This window comes from Carettochelys insculpta, chromosome 29 (assembly GCF_033958435.1).
Source record: "Carettochelys insculpta isolate YL-2023 chromosome 29, ASM3395843v1, whole genome shotgun sequence".
NCBI lineage: Eukaryota > Metazoa > Chordata > Testudines > Carettochelyidae > Carettochelys > Carettochelys insculpta.
This window is the reverse complement of record NC_134165.1, coordinates 2,534,437-2,550,978: the sequence shown is the minus strand read 5'-3', so window position 1 is coordinate 2,550,978 and position 16,542 is coordinate 2,534,437. Positions and strand designations below refer to the sequence as shown.

Below are 16,542 nucleotides of genomic sequence, written 5' to 3'. Positions count from 1 at the left end.
CTACTGTAACACAGATGGGCAATGCCTAAGTGGGCCATGCTGGGGCTCAGCCCCCCACTGTGAGCCAAAGAACAACCTGGCCTCTCAGCCCCTTTGAACCGGGATACAGGACGCTCGGAGGGGCCTGGGAGCCAGTGCGCGTGGCGTAGACTAGGGAGGGGTCTGCAGCTGTGTTTGCAAAGCCCTTTAACAGCCCTGGTAGGAAACAGCACTGCAGACTGACCTTCCAATGCGCCAGCTGCTCGGACAGCCTGGGGCTGGGGGCGCTGAGACACCGTCACAGACGCATGGGTGCAAGCAGGCCAGGAGCCCGTACCGGCAGAGCTGTGCCACTCCCACTGCTGTAAGTGCACTGACAGGAGGGGATTCTGCCTCCCCACCCAGGGGTGTGATATTGGTGAAAGCCCCTCCCTGGCAGAGGGGAACCTGTCTGCGCAGGTGTCCTGAGCTCACAGGGCCATACCGAGATATGGGGAAAGCAGCTTGCAGGGGTACAGCAGGGGTCAGGCAGCGCAGGCTAGCTGGCCATGTAGCTACCAGCGGGGACTCCAGGACCCAAGCTGGCTGGGTCACCCTGGGCTCTGTCTGCAAAGCCCAGCCCAGGGCTGCAGGGTCGCCATGCTCTTAGTTGCAGTCCAGCCACTGGTGCGGTTCCAGGAGCATCAGCTTCGGTCCTGCCAGGCCCCGGAGCTCTGTGCTTTAGTAAAGTGTGTTTGATGTCACTTTTTGTCCTGTTTCCGTGAGCGGGGACGGAGATTTCCTGGCCCAGCTCAGCAGAGGAACTGTGCCGCTTGCACCCCCAGGCCGGTCTTCAGCGACACCGTAAGCCCCCGCCCCGGGTGGGCATCCCAGTCCGAGATGCAAGTGCCTTCCCAAGAGTGTCCAGCCGCACTGGTCCTGGCACAGGGACACCAGCCACCTTCTCCAGGGAGACTGGCCCTTAGGGAAACACGCTGCTGGAAGGACGAGGCCCACACACACGTTAGCTCCCACGTGTCAGGGCTTGTCTCCACTGGGCAGCTCACAGCGCAACTGTGGAGTAACTCCAGGGGAACACAGCCTGTACCTAACACCAGCTGTTCTGTACTCCGCAGCCTACCCCGTGCTAAGTGCTAGGGAGCACTGCCTCCCAGAGCTGGGAGCACACCCAGGCTCTCCGGCGGCTGTGCCTCCTCCCGCCAGCACGCTCGGCCCGAGGCAGCTTGGAAGAATCCCCAAGGGAGGGCTGGAGTCCCTGACCCTAGGATAAAGCTGGTGGCAGGGCAGAGAGGAGACAGCCGAGGAAGGAGCCGGGATGGTGGAGGCCCCTGATGGGAAAGGGGCCTGCCTCCCGGCAGCCGAGCGAGAGATCAAAGGGCACCATAGATTGGAAGATGGGAGCTGATGGGGACCAGCACCCAGCAGGATCAGGCCCCTTCACCATCCCCTCCTGAGTGGATGTGGACACCCAGCAGGGCCGGGCTGGCGAGGGAGCTCGCGGAGGAGCGGAGGCAGCTAGAGAGAAGGCGAAATCAGCATGGAGCAGTTCCGGGACCGCTGCCCTCGGCGCTTCCTTTGGCTGTGACCAGACAGGGAGAGGGATGCAGCCCACCTCCGGGGCCGTAGACGGGGGGCTGCGATGAAACGGGTGGGGCGACAGAAGAGAGGGGAGCCCAGGGGCAGCCGTGGAGAAGGGACGGATGGAGAGCAGACAGAGGATGGGAGGAGGCTGGCTGGGGGAGGGGGTCATAGGTGTGGAGTGATTGGCACTGGAGCGCCCCCGCCACGGTACATACACTGAGATTATTTCCTCGGGGTCGCACCTTCCTCCTCTGCCAGAGCCAGACAAGACGGTGCACACAGAGAGGGAGAGAGAGAGAGAAGAAAATAAATATAAAGGCAAAGGGGGGGCGGGGTGAGCAGGGAACAGGTGCACACCAGGCAGGGTGGGGGCGGGGGTGGGAGGAGAGGGGAGTAGAAAGAGACGGTTATCGGTCAGTTACAGAGGGGGGCTTCTTCCCTCCTGCAGCAGCGTGTGGTCCCAGTGCCAAGCCAAGCGGGGGGAGCCCCAGAGGCGGAGGGGGAGCAGGACGCATGGAGGGAGCAGCGGAGGATGAAAGTAGAGCGGGCTGGAGCGTCCCCCCGGCCCCCACTCCTGTGCATGCTGCAACAGAGCCGGCACCCGCCCCCCGCCTCCGGCTGCTGGTAAAAGCTGCGGTGCCCTGCTCCCCTGTACCAAGCCCCTCCGCCCGTGTGGGTCCAAAGGCAGCTGAGCTCCAGGGAGACGCTTTGGGCCCTGGCCTAGCCCCTCTGCAGTCCGGGGGTGCCCAAGGGGGGCAGCTGTGCCAAGTGGGGGCGCGCTTGGCCGCAGAGGAAGCGGCAGGCTCAGGTGGCCAGGGCTGGGCACAGGGCTGGTTTGCTGAGCACCCGGACTGGCACATGGGGAAGAACATAAAGCCGGGGGGGAGCCTCAGTTCATAACTTCCCAGCCCTGACCCACAGCTGCGGGGCTGGTGGGAAGGCGGAAGCTGCCCCCTCCCACCTGCCATGGGGTGTCCTGGGATCCAGCACCTGGGCCTAAAAGAGATGGAGCTGGGAGCCCAGTCCGGTCATTTCCCCTCAGACTCCGCTGCTAAGGGGGACGTGTCCAGGCGCCATTCCGGGCAGAGGAGCGAAGTGGCCCCTTCCCATCTGCTACCTCTGCTCCTTGCTCCTCTCAGAGAGATGTGTACTGAGCTCAGTAGCATCTGCTACAAGCTCTGGCCACCACAGCTCCCCACCAGCGGACAGGATTTCAGTGATGGGGAGATGGAGACAGAGAGGGGAAGAGACGTGCCCAAGATCACACACTGAGTCAGTGGCAGAGACAGGAGAAGAACCCAGGAGTCCTGCTCCCAATCCCCGCTTTCCCCTCAGATCCCAGGCTCCTCTGAGAGCTGGGATAGAACCCAGGAGTCCTGGCTCCCAGCCCCCACTTGCTCTGCACTAGACCCCACTCCCCTCTCACAGCTGGAAACGGACTCCCGGGATCTGTCAGTGCACAGGGCGCTGTGCCAGGCGCGCAGCCGGCAGATCCGTGAGGCCCATGCGGATCGGGGCCGTGGAGCTGGCTTGACCGACCCTGCCTCAGCTTGGCCACCAGGAGTCCCTCTAATGCCGCCACAGCCGAGACCAGCTATTTCCTGGCCTGGTGGCGGGACCTGCCCGCTGATCGCTTAAGGTCAGGCTTGTTTTGGGACTAGCTCTGATTTACCCTCTGGCCACGTTCTACCTCTCCCTAAGCCCAGCGAGAATGCGACAGGTTAGGCGCAAGCTTTTGAGGCTGCGGAAATGGAACCCACACACCTGTGGGTGGGGTCCACGTCCCACGCAGCGGTGCCTGACAGAGAGACAGGGGGACTCTCCTCTGCAGCCTCAGCGGGGAGCCAGCGGCTTTTAGCTCAAACAGTGGCGACTCCTGCACTGAGGGCCCAGGTTCACGCCCACCTGTGGGCGGTTAGCGAAAGCTGCGGAGGAGACTCAGCCAAGGTGCCTCTGCAGGGGGCAGCGAGCCACAGCCCGAGGCGCTGGGAGGTTTCAGTCTCAGAGCTGTGGTGTCCCTCTCACGCCTGGCCACGCGCCCACCAGCTCACTGCTCTGGTGCCGCTGGGTCTGCTGAGAACAGCATCAGCTTTGGACACCCGCCGGCCCCGCGACACTCCCGCGGGTGTCTCGGTGGCCAGCGTGGCCGGGGCCACCACGTCCTGTGGGCCGGGGCGGGGCTGTTTCTGTTGCTCTGACGCATGCTTCATGCCAACGTGGGAAGCTCATGTTAAAAGCTCGATGGAACTGGCGGTGGCACATGGTCTCGGCTCAGATGGCGGCGGCGGAGGCGCCGTGCTGGGATGCATTGCAGCAGTATGAGTTTGCCTTCGGTGGAGGGAGAGGGTCACGTTAGTCAATTACGGACACAGGACGCGGGAGCAAGGGCAGGCTCTCGGCCTTGTGTGGAGGTGAACCCCACCCAACAGCTGCCGAGCCACCAATGAACACGTAAAGACACTCCCACCCGCGCGGCAGGCGAGCCAGGCCAGCCTGTTCTGAACATGGAGAAACTGAGGAACAGACAGGGCTGGTGACTTGCCCCGGGCCACACATAAGGCAGCAGCAGCGCTGGGAGGAGACCCCAGGAGTCCTGTCTCCCTCCCCTCTGCTCTGAGCACTAGAGATGCTCTCTCCCACAGCCATGGAGAGGAGCCAGGAGTGCGCGGCTCAAAGAATCTCCTGCACAGTCCACTAGATCATACTGCCTCTCAATACTGCCCACTATCCAAGAGCCTCCGGCCCCGGGGTCAGGTCCAAAATCCGGGTCTCAGCTCTTGTCTCCTGTTGACACAATGCTCCTCCTGTTTGACTGCTGCTCCTCAGGAACAATTTTGCAGTTTTACCAGACTCTTATTTTTGGAGCCCTTAACCCTTTCCTCTTCCCTGGGAAAAGTGGCTCCACTGCCCTTTTAATTGCCCTCAGCCGCCCCACAGGTAACAATAGCCTCCCCTCTGGTGCAGGCTGCTGCCCACAGCTCTTTGGGGCCAGCCTATGCTGCTCCTTGTGTGGCCTCGGGGGCATGTGTGCTTGAACCAGATTATCATTAGCAAGCTTTGGTTACTGATACAAAGTGAGACAATGGCTCTCATGACTCATCGATATTCTGCAGGGGACTCTGCTGTGTCAGGGTTACTGAGGAGATGTCCCAGCAACAGACGAGCCGTCATTGTAACAGACAGCATGAGCTCTCCGTTCTGGAAACCATCATAATGTGGTTCTGGAGAGGCTGTTGCTGTGGTCACAGGGCCTGAAATGGGCTTGCACCTTCCATGCAAGAGCTCTCAGGAAATGCAGCACAGAATCTAGCTTTGACCAAATGAAGGGTCAGTTTCACCTGGTGGTGAAATGCAGCCACCTCTGGGGTGGAGCACAGCAGCTGCTTAGTGCAGGGCCCAGCTACACAACCCTTTAGGGAAAGAGATGAAGAAAGAATTCTGCATCCCACTGGAATCATAGGAGGAACTTAGCAAAACAGCTGAAATTGAATTTTTCCATGAGGTGTCCTAAGCAGTTAGTGCCCCAGCTTAGCCAGTGAATTGCCATTGCTTTGGCAGGCGGTGGAGAGCTGCTGGAGACAAGGAAAGCAAATGGACATGTTCATGTTCACTGAGCAGGAGCTGGGAGGGGATGTTTCCTCTGTCTAAGGCCTGGGTGAGATAGACCCTGGAATCCAGAGTCCAGGGCTGGAGTGTCCACACTGCAGAAACAATGCTGAAAAGCACCAAAAGGAACAGCCGCTGGCTGGAAGATAAAGCCAGACAGTCCCACTCCCCAGGGGAGTGTGAGATGCAGCTCAAGGAGGGAAGACATCACTGTGCTGACAGGTGCCCTGGGTGGCCAACAGCCAAGTTTCTGCACCCAAGATAGTCACACACCACTGCAAAGTGGGCTGCTGAGAGCCTTCCTTTGGCCTCAAGGGAAGGAGCAAGGAAGCCCCTCAGTGGAGCAGAGAGAAATGCCAGCAGTTGAGGAACTGCCCAAGGCAAAGGCAGGCCAGAGCTGAGCTGGGTGGTTCGAATTCTCTTGTTGCAAAACACAAGGGCTAGGATCCTGGGTTTGCTGCCTGTGCGGACTGGTCTTTCCTCAGGACCCAATTAACCCATGTGAGAGCATCCCTGAGTTACTGCACCCCGCCTGGGTCTGCTTTGCCACATGTGTTTTGGAGTGTGCTGGGCAGGGGGAATCCTGTCTGCTGACAGGCAGGGGGATTCTTTTCCAGCCAAGTGCAGGAAAACTCCTCTGTCCTTCGGGAGGACTTGGGGGAAGGCACCAGAGCATGAGCAGTACTACGTCCTACAGGTTCAGTTCAAGCAGAGCCTCTGTTCCAGCCCACACCCCCAGCCGAGTCAGCAAGCCTGGACTGAGCTCTTCCAAACCCACAGCAGAAGCTCTTCTGGCTGGGTGCAAAGAGGGTTTGGGCCAAAACATGGGTAAGACCAGGGTTAAACAGACAAGCCAGAGAGGCCAAGAGCCAGAAGCAGTGAAGGAGGGAGCCAGAGCCCAGGAAAGTGGCCCATTTCTGAACAAGGTCGGTCGGGGAACAGGACTGGGTGTAAATATGTTTTGTAACTGAAACTAGCTCACACCAACGAGCAGCCCTGACTCGAGCACCAATTTCTCCTCTCAGTGGAGACAAAGCTGAGATTATGGGCTGCCACACAGGAGATGAACGCGAGTTCTTGGGGAACAATGCAGGGGTGACAGGGTGAGGTCTCTCCTTGTTGGGGCAGGACATCAGCTTAGATGATCTAATGGTCTGCTACGGTCTGCAGCTCCCCAGACTGCAATCGGTGTCTCTTGCAACCTGAGCTCAGCCCTCAGTCCCCTCAAGGGATTGTTCACTTTGTATCAGTCCGGGAGCGACTCCCCGTTGGCAATGCACACAAATGAGAAATTCCCCATTTTCTGTGGATGACCCAGGCTCCAATCAAAAGCCCCTCACCTGGTTTTCAGCGGGCAGGCGGGGCATGGAGGCGGCTCGGCCATGCCCTTCCATCGGGAGGTAGTGGTCGCTGTCGGAGTAGCCATCCTTTCCCATCTCTCTCATCTCCACAGACTGCAGAGGGCAAGGCAAAAAGAGGGTCAGCCGGTAAAGGAACGTTAGACCCATTTTACAAGTGGAGAAACTGAGGCACAGTGCCAGGCAGAGCCATGTCACAAGGCCTTCACAGCAAATTACGAGCACCCTGGGACTAGAGCCCAGTCATCCTGACTCCCATGCCTCTCAAACTAGGGAACGTAACCCCACTCCCCAGGCCCTGACTTCTAGACCTCACACCTCTGTTGGAACTGGGGACAGATCCCAGGAGTCCTGGCTCCTAGTCCATGGCTCCAGCCAGGCCACGCAGAGCACTGCTGCTGAAAATCAGGATCCCTGGCGCAGTTCTCCCCACAGTGTTCTAGACTCACCACCAGTCTGAAATCACCTGCCACACCCTGAGCCAGGAGCCCAGGACAATTGCCTGGCACTGAGCTCCAGAGCTGTCTGGAGTGGGGCATCTGTCACTCTCATTAGCCCCTGGAGAACAGCTAAGCGGTCAGCTGGGCCACCAGGGCAGCTCCCAGCTGGCCCCACTCTCAGACTAATTGTCTCCACAGAACCCAGACTGAGAGGTCAGACCCGCCCCCGCCCCCGCAGACAGAACAGTGGGAGTGGGGGGCAGATGCATACAGAAAGAGACAGAGATGGGTGTGTCTGGGGACAGACAGACAGGTGTGCATAGGGATAGGGAGGTAGATAGATAGACGGTGTGTGTGGGGATAGATAGATAGATGGTGTGTGTGGGGATAGATAGATAGATAGATACGGGAGAGGGTGTTTGGGGATGAACATAAAAACAAGAATGGCCATACTGGGTCAGATCAAAGGTCCATCCAGCCCACCACCTGTCTGCCAACAGTGGCCAAGGCCAGATACCCAGAGGGAGTCAAGAGAATGGGGAATCAAACAGAGGCCAGGGACCCCATTCCTACCCAGCCCGGCTAAGAGCCCCCGATGGACCTGTCCTCCACGCATTTCTCTCGTTCTTTGTGCAGCCCTGGTAAAGGCCTGGTCTGCACAACATTCTCTGGCCGGGAGTTCCACAGGCCCTGCCACGAGCTGTGTGAAGAAAATCTTCCTTTTGTTAGTTTAAAACCTGCTCCCCATTGATTTCCTTGGGTGCCCCTTGTTCTTCTCTAAGGGGAACAAGCAGACAGCTTTTCCTTCGTCACTTTTTCAGACCTGTCATAATTCTATAGCGTTCAAGCACATCCCAGTCCCCTTCCTTCTCAACTGAAGAGTCCCAGTTGGTTTCATCTGTCTTCACAGGGCCCTCTCCAAACCCCTCTTCATTTTTGTTGCCCTTTGATGGATAGCTAGGGAGGTCGATGGGGTGGGAGGGGAGGCTATGTAGGTAGCTAGACTGGGGTGTGTGTGGGGGGGTAGTTGGATAGGTAGACAGGTAGCTGGCTCGATAGATAAAGTGTCTGAGGACAGGCAGACACAGACACAGACACAGACACAGACACAGACACACATGTCGATGGGTCACTCCACCACCTGGGAATTGGGGCGGCTGTTGGGCACGTCTTCGGGTCGCCCTCGCTCCGGACTCCAGGTGCCCGTCTTTTGGAACATCTCCTGGGCCCGCTGGGTGACCCAGGATTGGCTCTCCCTCATGCCCCCCTCCGGCACACTCCTGCCAGGGCAGACAAGGGTGTCAGGCTGGAGCCGTGGTGCTGGGAGGGCCGCCCCGGAGAGGCTCACAGCAGTGCAGGCCATTCCCACCCTGAAAGCTGCTCCAGGCCTGGGCCACCTCCCAGGGAAGCACCTCAGGGCACGGTGGCCTCCAGCCCCTGCCTCACCCAGCGGCACGTGCTGCAGCAGTGGGGCAGGAGCAGGGGGAGGGCTTGCGGAGGCCAGGGCTGGGCTCTCCAGCAGCAGGACAGAACAAGCAGCCAGAGAATGCTTAGCACTTACAGGCCACCCCCTTGGTCCAGCTGGGAGGACGGGAGAGCGTTCTGCCCCTCTTGGGTGGGGGACGGCGGCTCCATACGTTGGAACATGAGCGGCGTTCGATTCTGCAGGGAACAGGGGAGGGGGTAACAGACCAGCTTATGGGAAGGAAGATGGGTGTGGGACTCAGGCAGCTCCACCCGAGCCGCTCCCAGGAGAGGCGTCTGCCTGAGCAGCCCTACGGGGGGAAACTGAGGCACGGAATGGCAACGGGGCTTGTCCAGGTGAGTCAGTGGCAGAGCCGGGAACCGAACCCCAGGGACGTACCTGTTCTTCCCGCATGGCCTGGAGCTTCTTGGCCTTGCTTTGCCGGTAGTACTCCATGATCATCATAGCTGCATAGATCTTCCCTACGGTCAGGTCCGTGGCTGGCGGAGGCAGAGGCTGAGCATCAGCAGCAGCAGGAGCCCTCCCCCGCCCGCCCTGGCTGCATCACCCCAAAGCCACCTCTGATGAGCTGGTTCAGGGTGACGCGGCCCAGCTCCAGCCCGGGCCGAGCGCCCCTTTAATGGAGGGGAAGATGGGGTCTCGGACTCTGGGTGCACGCAGGTCTGGGCCCTGGGCAGAGCATGGAGCAGAGGGGCCAGAGAGTGAAGGGCCTGACAGCTCCCTGAGGATGGAGGGACACATCGACGCTCACCTCACCCACAAAATCAGGGGTGCCCAGAGGGCCTGATGCACTAACCACTAGACACAGCTTCCCTCCCGCACTCCAAGGTAGAGCCCAGGAGTCCTGACTCCCACCCCCACTGCTCTACCCAGGCCCAGAATGGGCATGTGCGAGCGCCAGCCCCTACTGCAGCCACGTGGTGCTTAGCCCTACACAGCTGCCCGTGCGGGGCTGCAGTGACCTGGGGCAGCGGCTGTGCCCGTTGCGGGCAGGCTCCCTGGCACGTGCAGGCTGCCGAGCGGGGCAGTGCGGGAGTGAGCCGGGGCGCTCACATTTGTGAGGGGTGACAAGGAGGTCCAGGTTCTTGTGGGAGAGGTTGGGCCAGATGGCCATCATCTCCTTCCGCAGCTCTGCGTCCATCTGCTGCTTGTCCGCTCCTCCTGCAAGGCACAGCCCGGGCGCCCCGTCAGTGGCTGGGTATCGCACCCCCACATATCAGATCCCCAGTGAAAGTCCCACTGCCCAGCTCCCTGGGGCAGGAGCAGCCAGCACCTGCTCCCAGCCGCTGCACCTCCCCAAATCAATACAGTGCCCCCTGCTGGGAGATGCCAGAATGGGAGTAATGGGGAGCTCCCCAGCCAGCGCTCCTGCAGCACCCCCTGCTGGGGGAGAGCAAGGCTGGAGCTGCAGTGGGACACAGAGCAACGCCCTGCCGGTGAGCTGGAACCCTGCACAGAGGAGTCGGCTCCCCGGCTCTGCTGCGCTGAGTGCCGGAGCCTCGCACTTGCCTTTGGCGATCTTGATGTCCAGTGCGGTCCTGATCAGCGCCATGAGGGTGGAGTTGAAGTGGACGGTGTTGTCGTCAGCCACGGGCAGGTCCATGCGGAGCAGCCTCTGCAGAGAGGCAAGCAGAAGCGTGTCACCCTGGTGGCCCCCCCACCCCAGAGGCCAGCATGAGTGTCAAAACAGGGGAGCCCTGGGGAGAACTCTGAGGCATCGCCAGGTACAGTACTCAGGGGATCCCCAGCTCTTGCTAACCACACCCATACCCCCGGGGTGCTGCTGGGCCTCCATGGCGCCAAGGAATGGGGCATGTCCATCCTTGGCCTCTAGCTGTCTCTGTCCAGCTGTGGCTCTCAAAGCGCGTTGCTGGTATTTGGGAATTAACTCTCAGCCCCTGGATGGGCCTGAACTGCCCCTTTCAGAAAACTGATGGGACCCTCTCCCAGCGAGCCAGAACTGGGAATAGGGTCCAGCAGTCCCAGCTCAGCCTCCTGCTCTATCCACGACTCCCTCTCTTCCCGGGGCCAGGATTAGAGCCCCGTCCCCAACACTGGCCACTAGCCCACACTCCTGAGCAAAGCCAGGAAGGGAGCCCTGATGCTAGCTCACACATCTAACCACTAGGCCCCACCCCCTCCACTGCCCCAGCTGGTCCGAGAACCCAGAAGTCCTGCTTTAACTTCCAGAGCCCACCTCTCCCCTTCGGGTGGCAGCCCTCCCCGCCTTCCCCAGAGCTCTTTCCACAGGGCTCGCTGACATGGTTGGGAAAAAAATTGGAAATTAAAACTGAGATAAAGAACTCAACAAACAAGAAAGAAAACCAAACTCCACTGTGCAAGACAGCAGCACACTCGGCAGCGGCAAAGGAAAAGGGGGAGCGATGGCGAATGCACATGGCACAGGATGCAGCCAGTACCACCCAGCAAAGCGCGTTCCGTCCAGGGCCAAGGCAAGGCAGCGCACCACCAGGGCTCATGCAGCGGGCATGCAGCATGCAGCATTCCCAGAGAACACATCGAGACTCATTCATAGCTCTGGTAGAGACTGCTCTAGAGCGAGAGGCCCGCAGATTTTGTGCTCTCGGTGCAAAGAATGGGTGCGTCCTCCAGGTGCGTAGGGAAGAAATGAAAGAGATCGACAGAAACTCGGCATTCCTCAGCGCTCAGGCTGTTGGGCAATAGGATGCCCAGGGATGGACTGGACAGTGGCCAACCAGTTAGTGCATCAGCTAAGATAAGGCTGTGGACCATATGGTGATGGGGGTTAGGGGGTCTCTTCTGGTCTCTAGGGGGATGTAACTGACAGGTGGGGGAAGAACAGCAAAACAAGAAGGGAAAAAGACAGCAAGGGGTGGGGGGAGTAGGACGGACAAGCAGCATGAACAGAGAATGAGCGTGAAGGTCCACTGGAGCGTGATGTCCAGAAAACAAGGATCTGCCGAGACCGGCACCAGGCACGGAGCTGCTTTTTCAGGGAGGTTGTTAAATGTGGCTCCACTCTCTACCCCAGGGCTCATGAAGCAGCATCCATCTTCCCCTCCTGGCTCAGAACACTTCCACTCCTGCTCCATTTCCAGCCGCTCTGGGATCAGGCACCCTGAGGCCCCTGGGAGAGCGTTACATGGCTCTGATCACTGTTGTGTGGTTTGAGCCCTGGGATGTGTGCCACATCCCTGACCTAGGCTCATATCCCCCTTGAGCTGCTATGTCACAGCTGGTTCCCCTGGTGCAGTTGAAAACAGGACCCCACATGACTATTGGGGGTGGCCATGTTCAGGACAGGTCAGTGTAGCTGGACACACCTGGCCTTCCAGGTCTCTGTGCAAGACCTCCCAAAATGCATTATTAAACACGCACTCTCCTTCAGGGCCAAGCATTCCAGGACAAAGCAAGGAGGAGCTGTCATGGGCTGATAGGTGTAGCTGACGAAGTGGGCTCCAGCCCCCCTAAACCTGCTCAAATAAATGTGCTGGTCTTTAAGGTGTCACAGGGCTCCTCACTGCTTTCATTGAAACAGACTAACTCGGCTACTCCTCTGAGACTTGTCATTATGGGACAGGTGCCTGGATTGCTCCAGAGTTCCCTGGTGCATGCACACTGCAGGGAGGGAACATGGACAGCCAGCCCCGTGATACAGAGACCTTGCTGAATGAGCCTGGAAGAGCCATGTGCGCCCACTTGGAGCACGCACCCAGCCCTGGGCAGGACTGGCCCATAATACGGGTCTCTTGACAGAAGGGACAGACTGGGCTTGTGACTGAGCTGCCTAGATTCTCAGCTCTGTGTGCTGGGGAGGGCCTCGGAGCAGGGTAGCAAGCACGCAGCCAGCCATGACCCTTCTGCAGGGAGCACTGTTCCACACAGCACCAACACAGAGGTTTTCTGGACAGCAGCTGTCATGGAGGCATGAGCCAAGGGAGGAGGTGGGGAATGAAGGGTGGCTCAGAAAAGACTGGGTAGATATGAGATATCCAGGTGGACAGACTGGAGAGCCAAGCAGGTTTTGGACAGAGAGAGAAGCAAGGACAGATGGGCCGGCGGAGGACAGGCTACTGATGAGTAACAGCAACATGGTGCAAACCTATTGCATTGGTGCCTGAACAGCTCTGTAAAATGGGGAAACGGAGGCAAAGAGAGGGGCTGAGACTTACCCACAGAGCAAAGCTGGAAATAGAACCTGGGAGTCTGAATCCCTAACCCTAACCTAATCCCTTCCTCTAGTCACAGTCCCCCCCTGAGCTCAGAACAGAATCCAGGAGTCCCGAGTCCCTGCCCTAACCACTAGACCACCCTGCCCTCCCCGATGCAGGAGGAGAGACTAGGCCTCCCCAGCCCCACAAGCACCTTCTGCTTTTCTGGTAAGTCCAGTTAATGGAGGACAATCCCTTCCTATGGACATACTGTATAAAGCTGATCACACCACTGAAGCTATTTGCATACAGGAAAGGCCATGAGCTCTACTGGTGTGAGGTGCTTTTATCTTAGCACAGCTGTGACCACATGAGGAGCGCTCGGGTTACAGCTGCAGTCGTTAAAACCCCTCCCCTTCCCTATGTGGCTGTACCAGGGCAAACAACCAGTGCAGAGCAGCCCTCAGTCAATTTCCAGTTTGAAGTCTAAGGGTTAAACCCTAGAGCTGGAAGAGGGCAGCCCCCCTGCCCGAACCAGGACCACCCCCTAACTAAGTCACCCCAGCCAGGACTTTAAAGCCTCTAGGGATGGAGATTCCACCACCACCTCTCCAGCTGAAGCCAATTTTAAGGGGGCACTTGGATCTGAACCACAGACTACTTGACCTGGAACCAAACCCCTGAAGCTACACCCCCATAACCTCGAGTTGTGTTGCGTTGCCAGTGCTCTCTCTTAAAAGCGCCAGCTCCTGGAGTCAGGGGAAAGACAAAAAGGAAATTCTCAGCCCTTGTGGTGCCAGGGGAAAATGTGGTCTGAGCATACATCTAAAGGCTCAAGCTGTGGCTACACTGTAGCAGTAACTCAAAATAACTTACACCAATTGTGCAACTATTTTGGAGTTAACTTGAAAAATAAACTTGAAACAAGTGAACTTATTTTGACTTGGTGCCCCCCAGAGGGCAACACCGTTTGAAATAAGCAGCTATTTTGAAGTTTCCGCTAGCCCCTCACACGGCTGTTTCGAGGGCTGAGCTTAGCCCCGGGGTTGCTATTTTGGAATACAAACATACCCTGAAATAGCAACGACAGCCTGAGTGAGTAGGAGCCATGGCTCTGTCCATCAGGGATGTGACAAGGTGGGAACCTGCCAGAGCCGGGCTTTCTCCGCAGTGTACCACCTCCTCAAGTGACTCTGTTTGCCCCCCCGAACTGACCTGCAGCTCCTTCCTCCCACACATCCCCCAACCTGCCGGGCTCTCTTCAGTCCCTCCAAAGTGCCCATCTCTGGGGATTCTGCACGACAGGCCCGGCTCCCTTTCAGCCCAGTTTACACCGTACTTGTCTTAGTAACACCACACCCTTTAGGGGTGTGAATTGTAGCATTACACCCTTACCACGGTGCCTTGTAGCAATATGGCCTATTCCCCTGCCAGACGGAAGTGGGCACCTCCATATCAATGTAGCAGTGTCCCTGTTAGGAAGCGTACTGGCATCTCCTAACAAAACCACGCCCTGCTGCAGTCAGACATGAGGAGCCAGGCTCAGGCCTACCCTAGAAAATGTCACGGATCCGGTAATGCCACCTAGAGCTGTGACCTTTTTTGCAGCATTTCTATACCAGCAAACACCCTCACCCAGGCATGGTTATACCAGCAAAAAGTCTTTTGGACAGATTGCTGATTTCATTTGGGGACCTGCATCTGCTACCCCTTGGCAGGTGCTGCATCTCCAGTGGGAGGGTTTGCCAGGATAAGAACAGCCACGGTGGGTCAGACCGAAGGTCCATCCAGCCCAGCATCCCGTCTTCTGACAGTGGCCAGTGCCAGATGCCCCAGAAGGAATGAACCAGTGATCCATCCCACCACCCGTTCCCAGCTTCTGACAAACAGAGGCTACGGACATCGGCTCTGCCCATCCTGGCAAATAGCCATCAATGGCCCTGTCCTCCATGTATTTACCTAGTTCTTTTTTGAACCTTGCTAAAGTCCTGGTCTTCACAACATCCCCTGGCAAGGAGTTCCACAGGTTGACTGTGCGCTGTGTGAATACTTCCTTTCTCGGTTTGAAACCAGCTACCCATTAATTTCACCTTGGGACCCCTTGTTCATGTGTCACGGAAACAAGTAAATAACTTTTCCGTCATTACTTTCTTAACACCAGTCGTGATTTTATAGACCTCTGTCCTATCTAGTCTCCTGGTTTCTAAGATGAAAATTGCCAGTCTTTTTAATCTCTCCTCATATGGCAGCCGTTCCAAACCCCCACCTCTGACCTATACCCCCACAAGTGCACATTTTTGTTGCCCTTTTCTGAACTTTTCGAGTTCCAGTATATTTTTTCTGAGATGAGCCAGCCGTACTCCGGCTGTGGCCCTCCCAGGGATTTATACCATGGCTGTAAGATATTTGCTGGCTTCTTCCCTATCCCTTTCTTCACGATTCCCCACACTCTGTCTGCATTTTTGATGGCTGCTGTACGTTGAGCACAGCCCCATCAAATCCTCACTGGCACAGATCCGGCCCACACGGGAGGCACGAAGCAGGCGTTGATGCAACCATCAGCCTTTGATGCAGGGCCAGTCAGCTGCACCTGCTCCCAGTGGCAGGCGGAGTTCTTCCTTTAGCTCAGACAGGAGAGGCCTGTGCTTCAGGTACTGTAGGACTCCGGTTCTATTCTGGCTGGAAGCCTGAGATAGGTGCAAACACTGCTTTGGAGAATGCTCTGCAGCCCAGCCCCGCCTTGTCTCTAGCAGCAGCAAAAAAACTCTGTAGGCCGCATATGCTGAAGCTTAGTGAGCAAGGACGGACAGACAGACAGACACGGGGGGCCAGACACAGGGAGCTATGAGTCTTTGAGCAAGGAGAGGCCTGTGACAGCAGAAGAGGGAAGGAAGCGGTGGTTGGTGGATCCACTCCAAAACTGGCCTGTTGGCAGTTCTGGCTTCTGAGCAGGGGAAAGGGAGGGCAGGGAGCGAGACTGGAGGTGGGTGAGACCAGGGATGGGACAGACAGAAGCTGCTAGACAGGTCAGAACTGCATTGACAGAGAAGGGGGCCATGGCCGGGCGGGAGAGGTGAGGGCAGAGAAAGGTTAGTAGCTGTTAATTGTGTCTCTGGTGGACGGTGTTTTTTACTGCAGCACAAACAAGTCTCCCCAGGGCAGATTATGGAGGGGGAGCAACTCCCCAGGCCCAGAGCTGGGGCTTTCCAAGGAGCTGAGACTGGGAGCCGGGAGATCACTGGCTCCACAGCCAGCCCTGGTCTGAGCAGATGCATCTTCAGGGGGAGCTGCTGCAGTGTCACCTGGTTAATCCCAGGAATGTGTCTCGCTCCCTCTGAGCAAATCACATGGGCTGAGCCCTGTCCTGCCCTGCCCTGGAATCCCACTTCTGTGTCTGCCCCTGTGGCTTCAGCTGCACAATCAGCACCTTAGCGCTTGTCTCCATCAACAGGGACAGCTTTGCCGCTACGTCTGCTCTGCTGCGGCTAATCCAGAACAGCTCTGGTAACACTGCCTAGCTCCTGTCCCTCAGATCTCAAAGCACATATCCAGGGAGGCTAATCTCTTTATCACCAGGGCACAGAGACTTGCCCACGATCGCACACCTGGCCAGCCCCAAAGCTGGAACCCAGCTCTCCTGAGTTCCGGTCCAGTGCTCTCCCTGCTGGGCCACGTTGCCAAATTCACTCGGCTCACATTCCACAAGAATTTCCCTCGCTACACAAAACCCAGCCTGGTTTAAACTGAGACCCGGCCTCTTTCACTGGTTTTTCATAAAACTTCGCTCCTAGATCCCACAGCCAGATGGGCTCCTGTTAATCACACAGTCTGACCAGACGATTAATCCAGGCCGATGCTGGAAAAACAACCCGTCTTGAGCTAAACACCACCAGTGCTGGGGAATCCACCCCAAACCTTGCTAAGTCGTGCCAGTGGCTCATTACCCTCTTAAAAATTTG

At 57.9% G+C, this 16,542-nt stretch overlaps 1 protein-coding gene across 1 annotated transcript in view; it reads right to left on the bottom strand.

Annotated features, from left to right (window-relative positions):
- The window catches only part of CACNA1A (calcium voltage-gated channel subunit alpha1 A), a 163,363-nt gene that overhangs the window by 16,627 nt on the left and 130,194 nt on the right, over positions 1-16,542 (bottom strand). The window contains exons 38-44 of the mRNA XM_074979743.1: positions 9,960-10,065; positions 9,504-9,611; positions 8,829-8,929; positions 8,526-8,626; positions 8,106-8,244; positions 6,507-6,620; positions 1,776-1,811 (exon numbers count right to left, since the gene is read on the bottom strand). Of these exons, the coding sequence (XP_074835844.1) occupies positions 1,776-1,811; positions 6,507-6,620; positions 8,106-8,244; positions 8,526-8,626; positions 8,829-8,929; positions 9,504-9,611; positions 9,960-10,065 (705 nt within the window). The remainder of the gene's footprint in view (positions 1-1,775; positions 1,812-6,506; positions 6,621-8,105; positions 8,245-8,525; positions 8,627-8,828; positions 8,930-9,503; positions 9,612-9,959; positions 10,066-16,542) is intronic.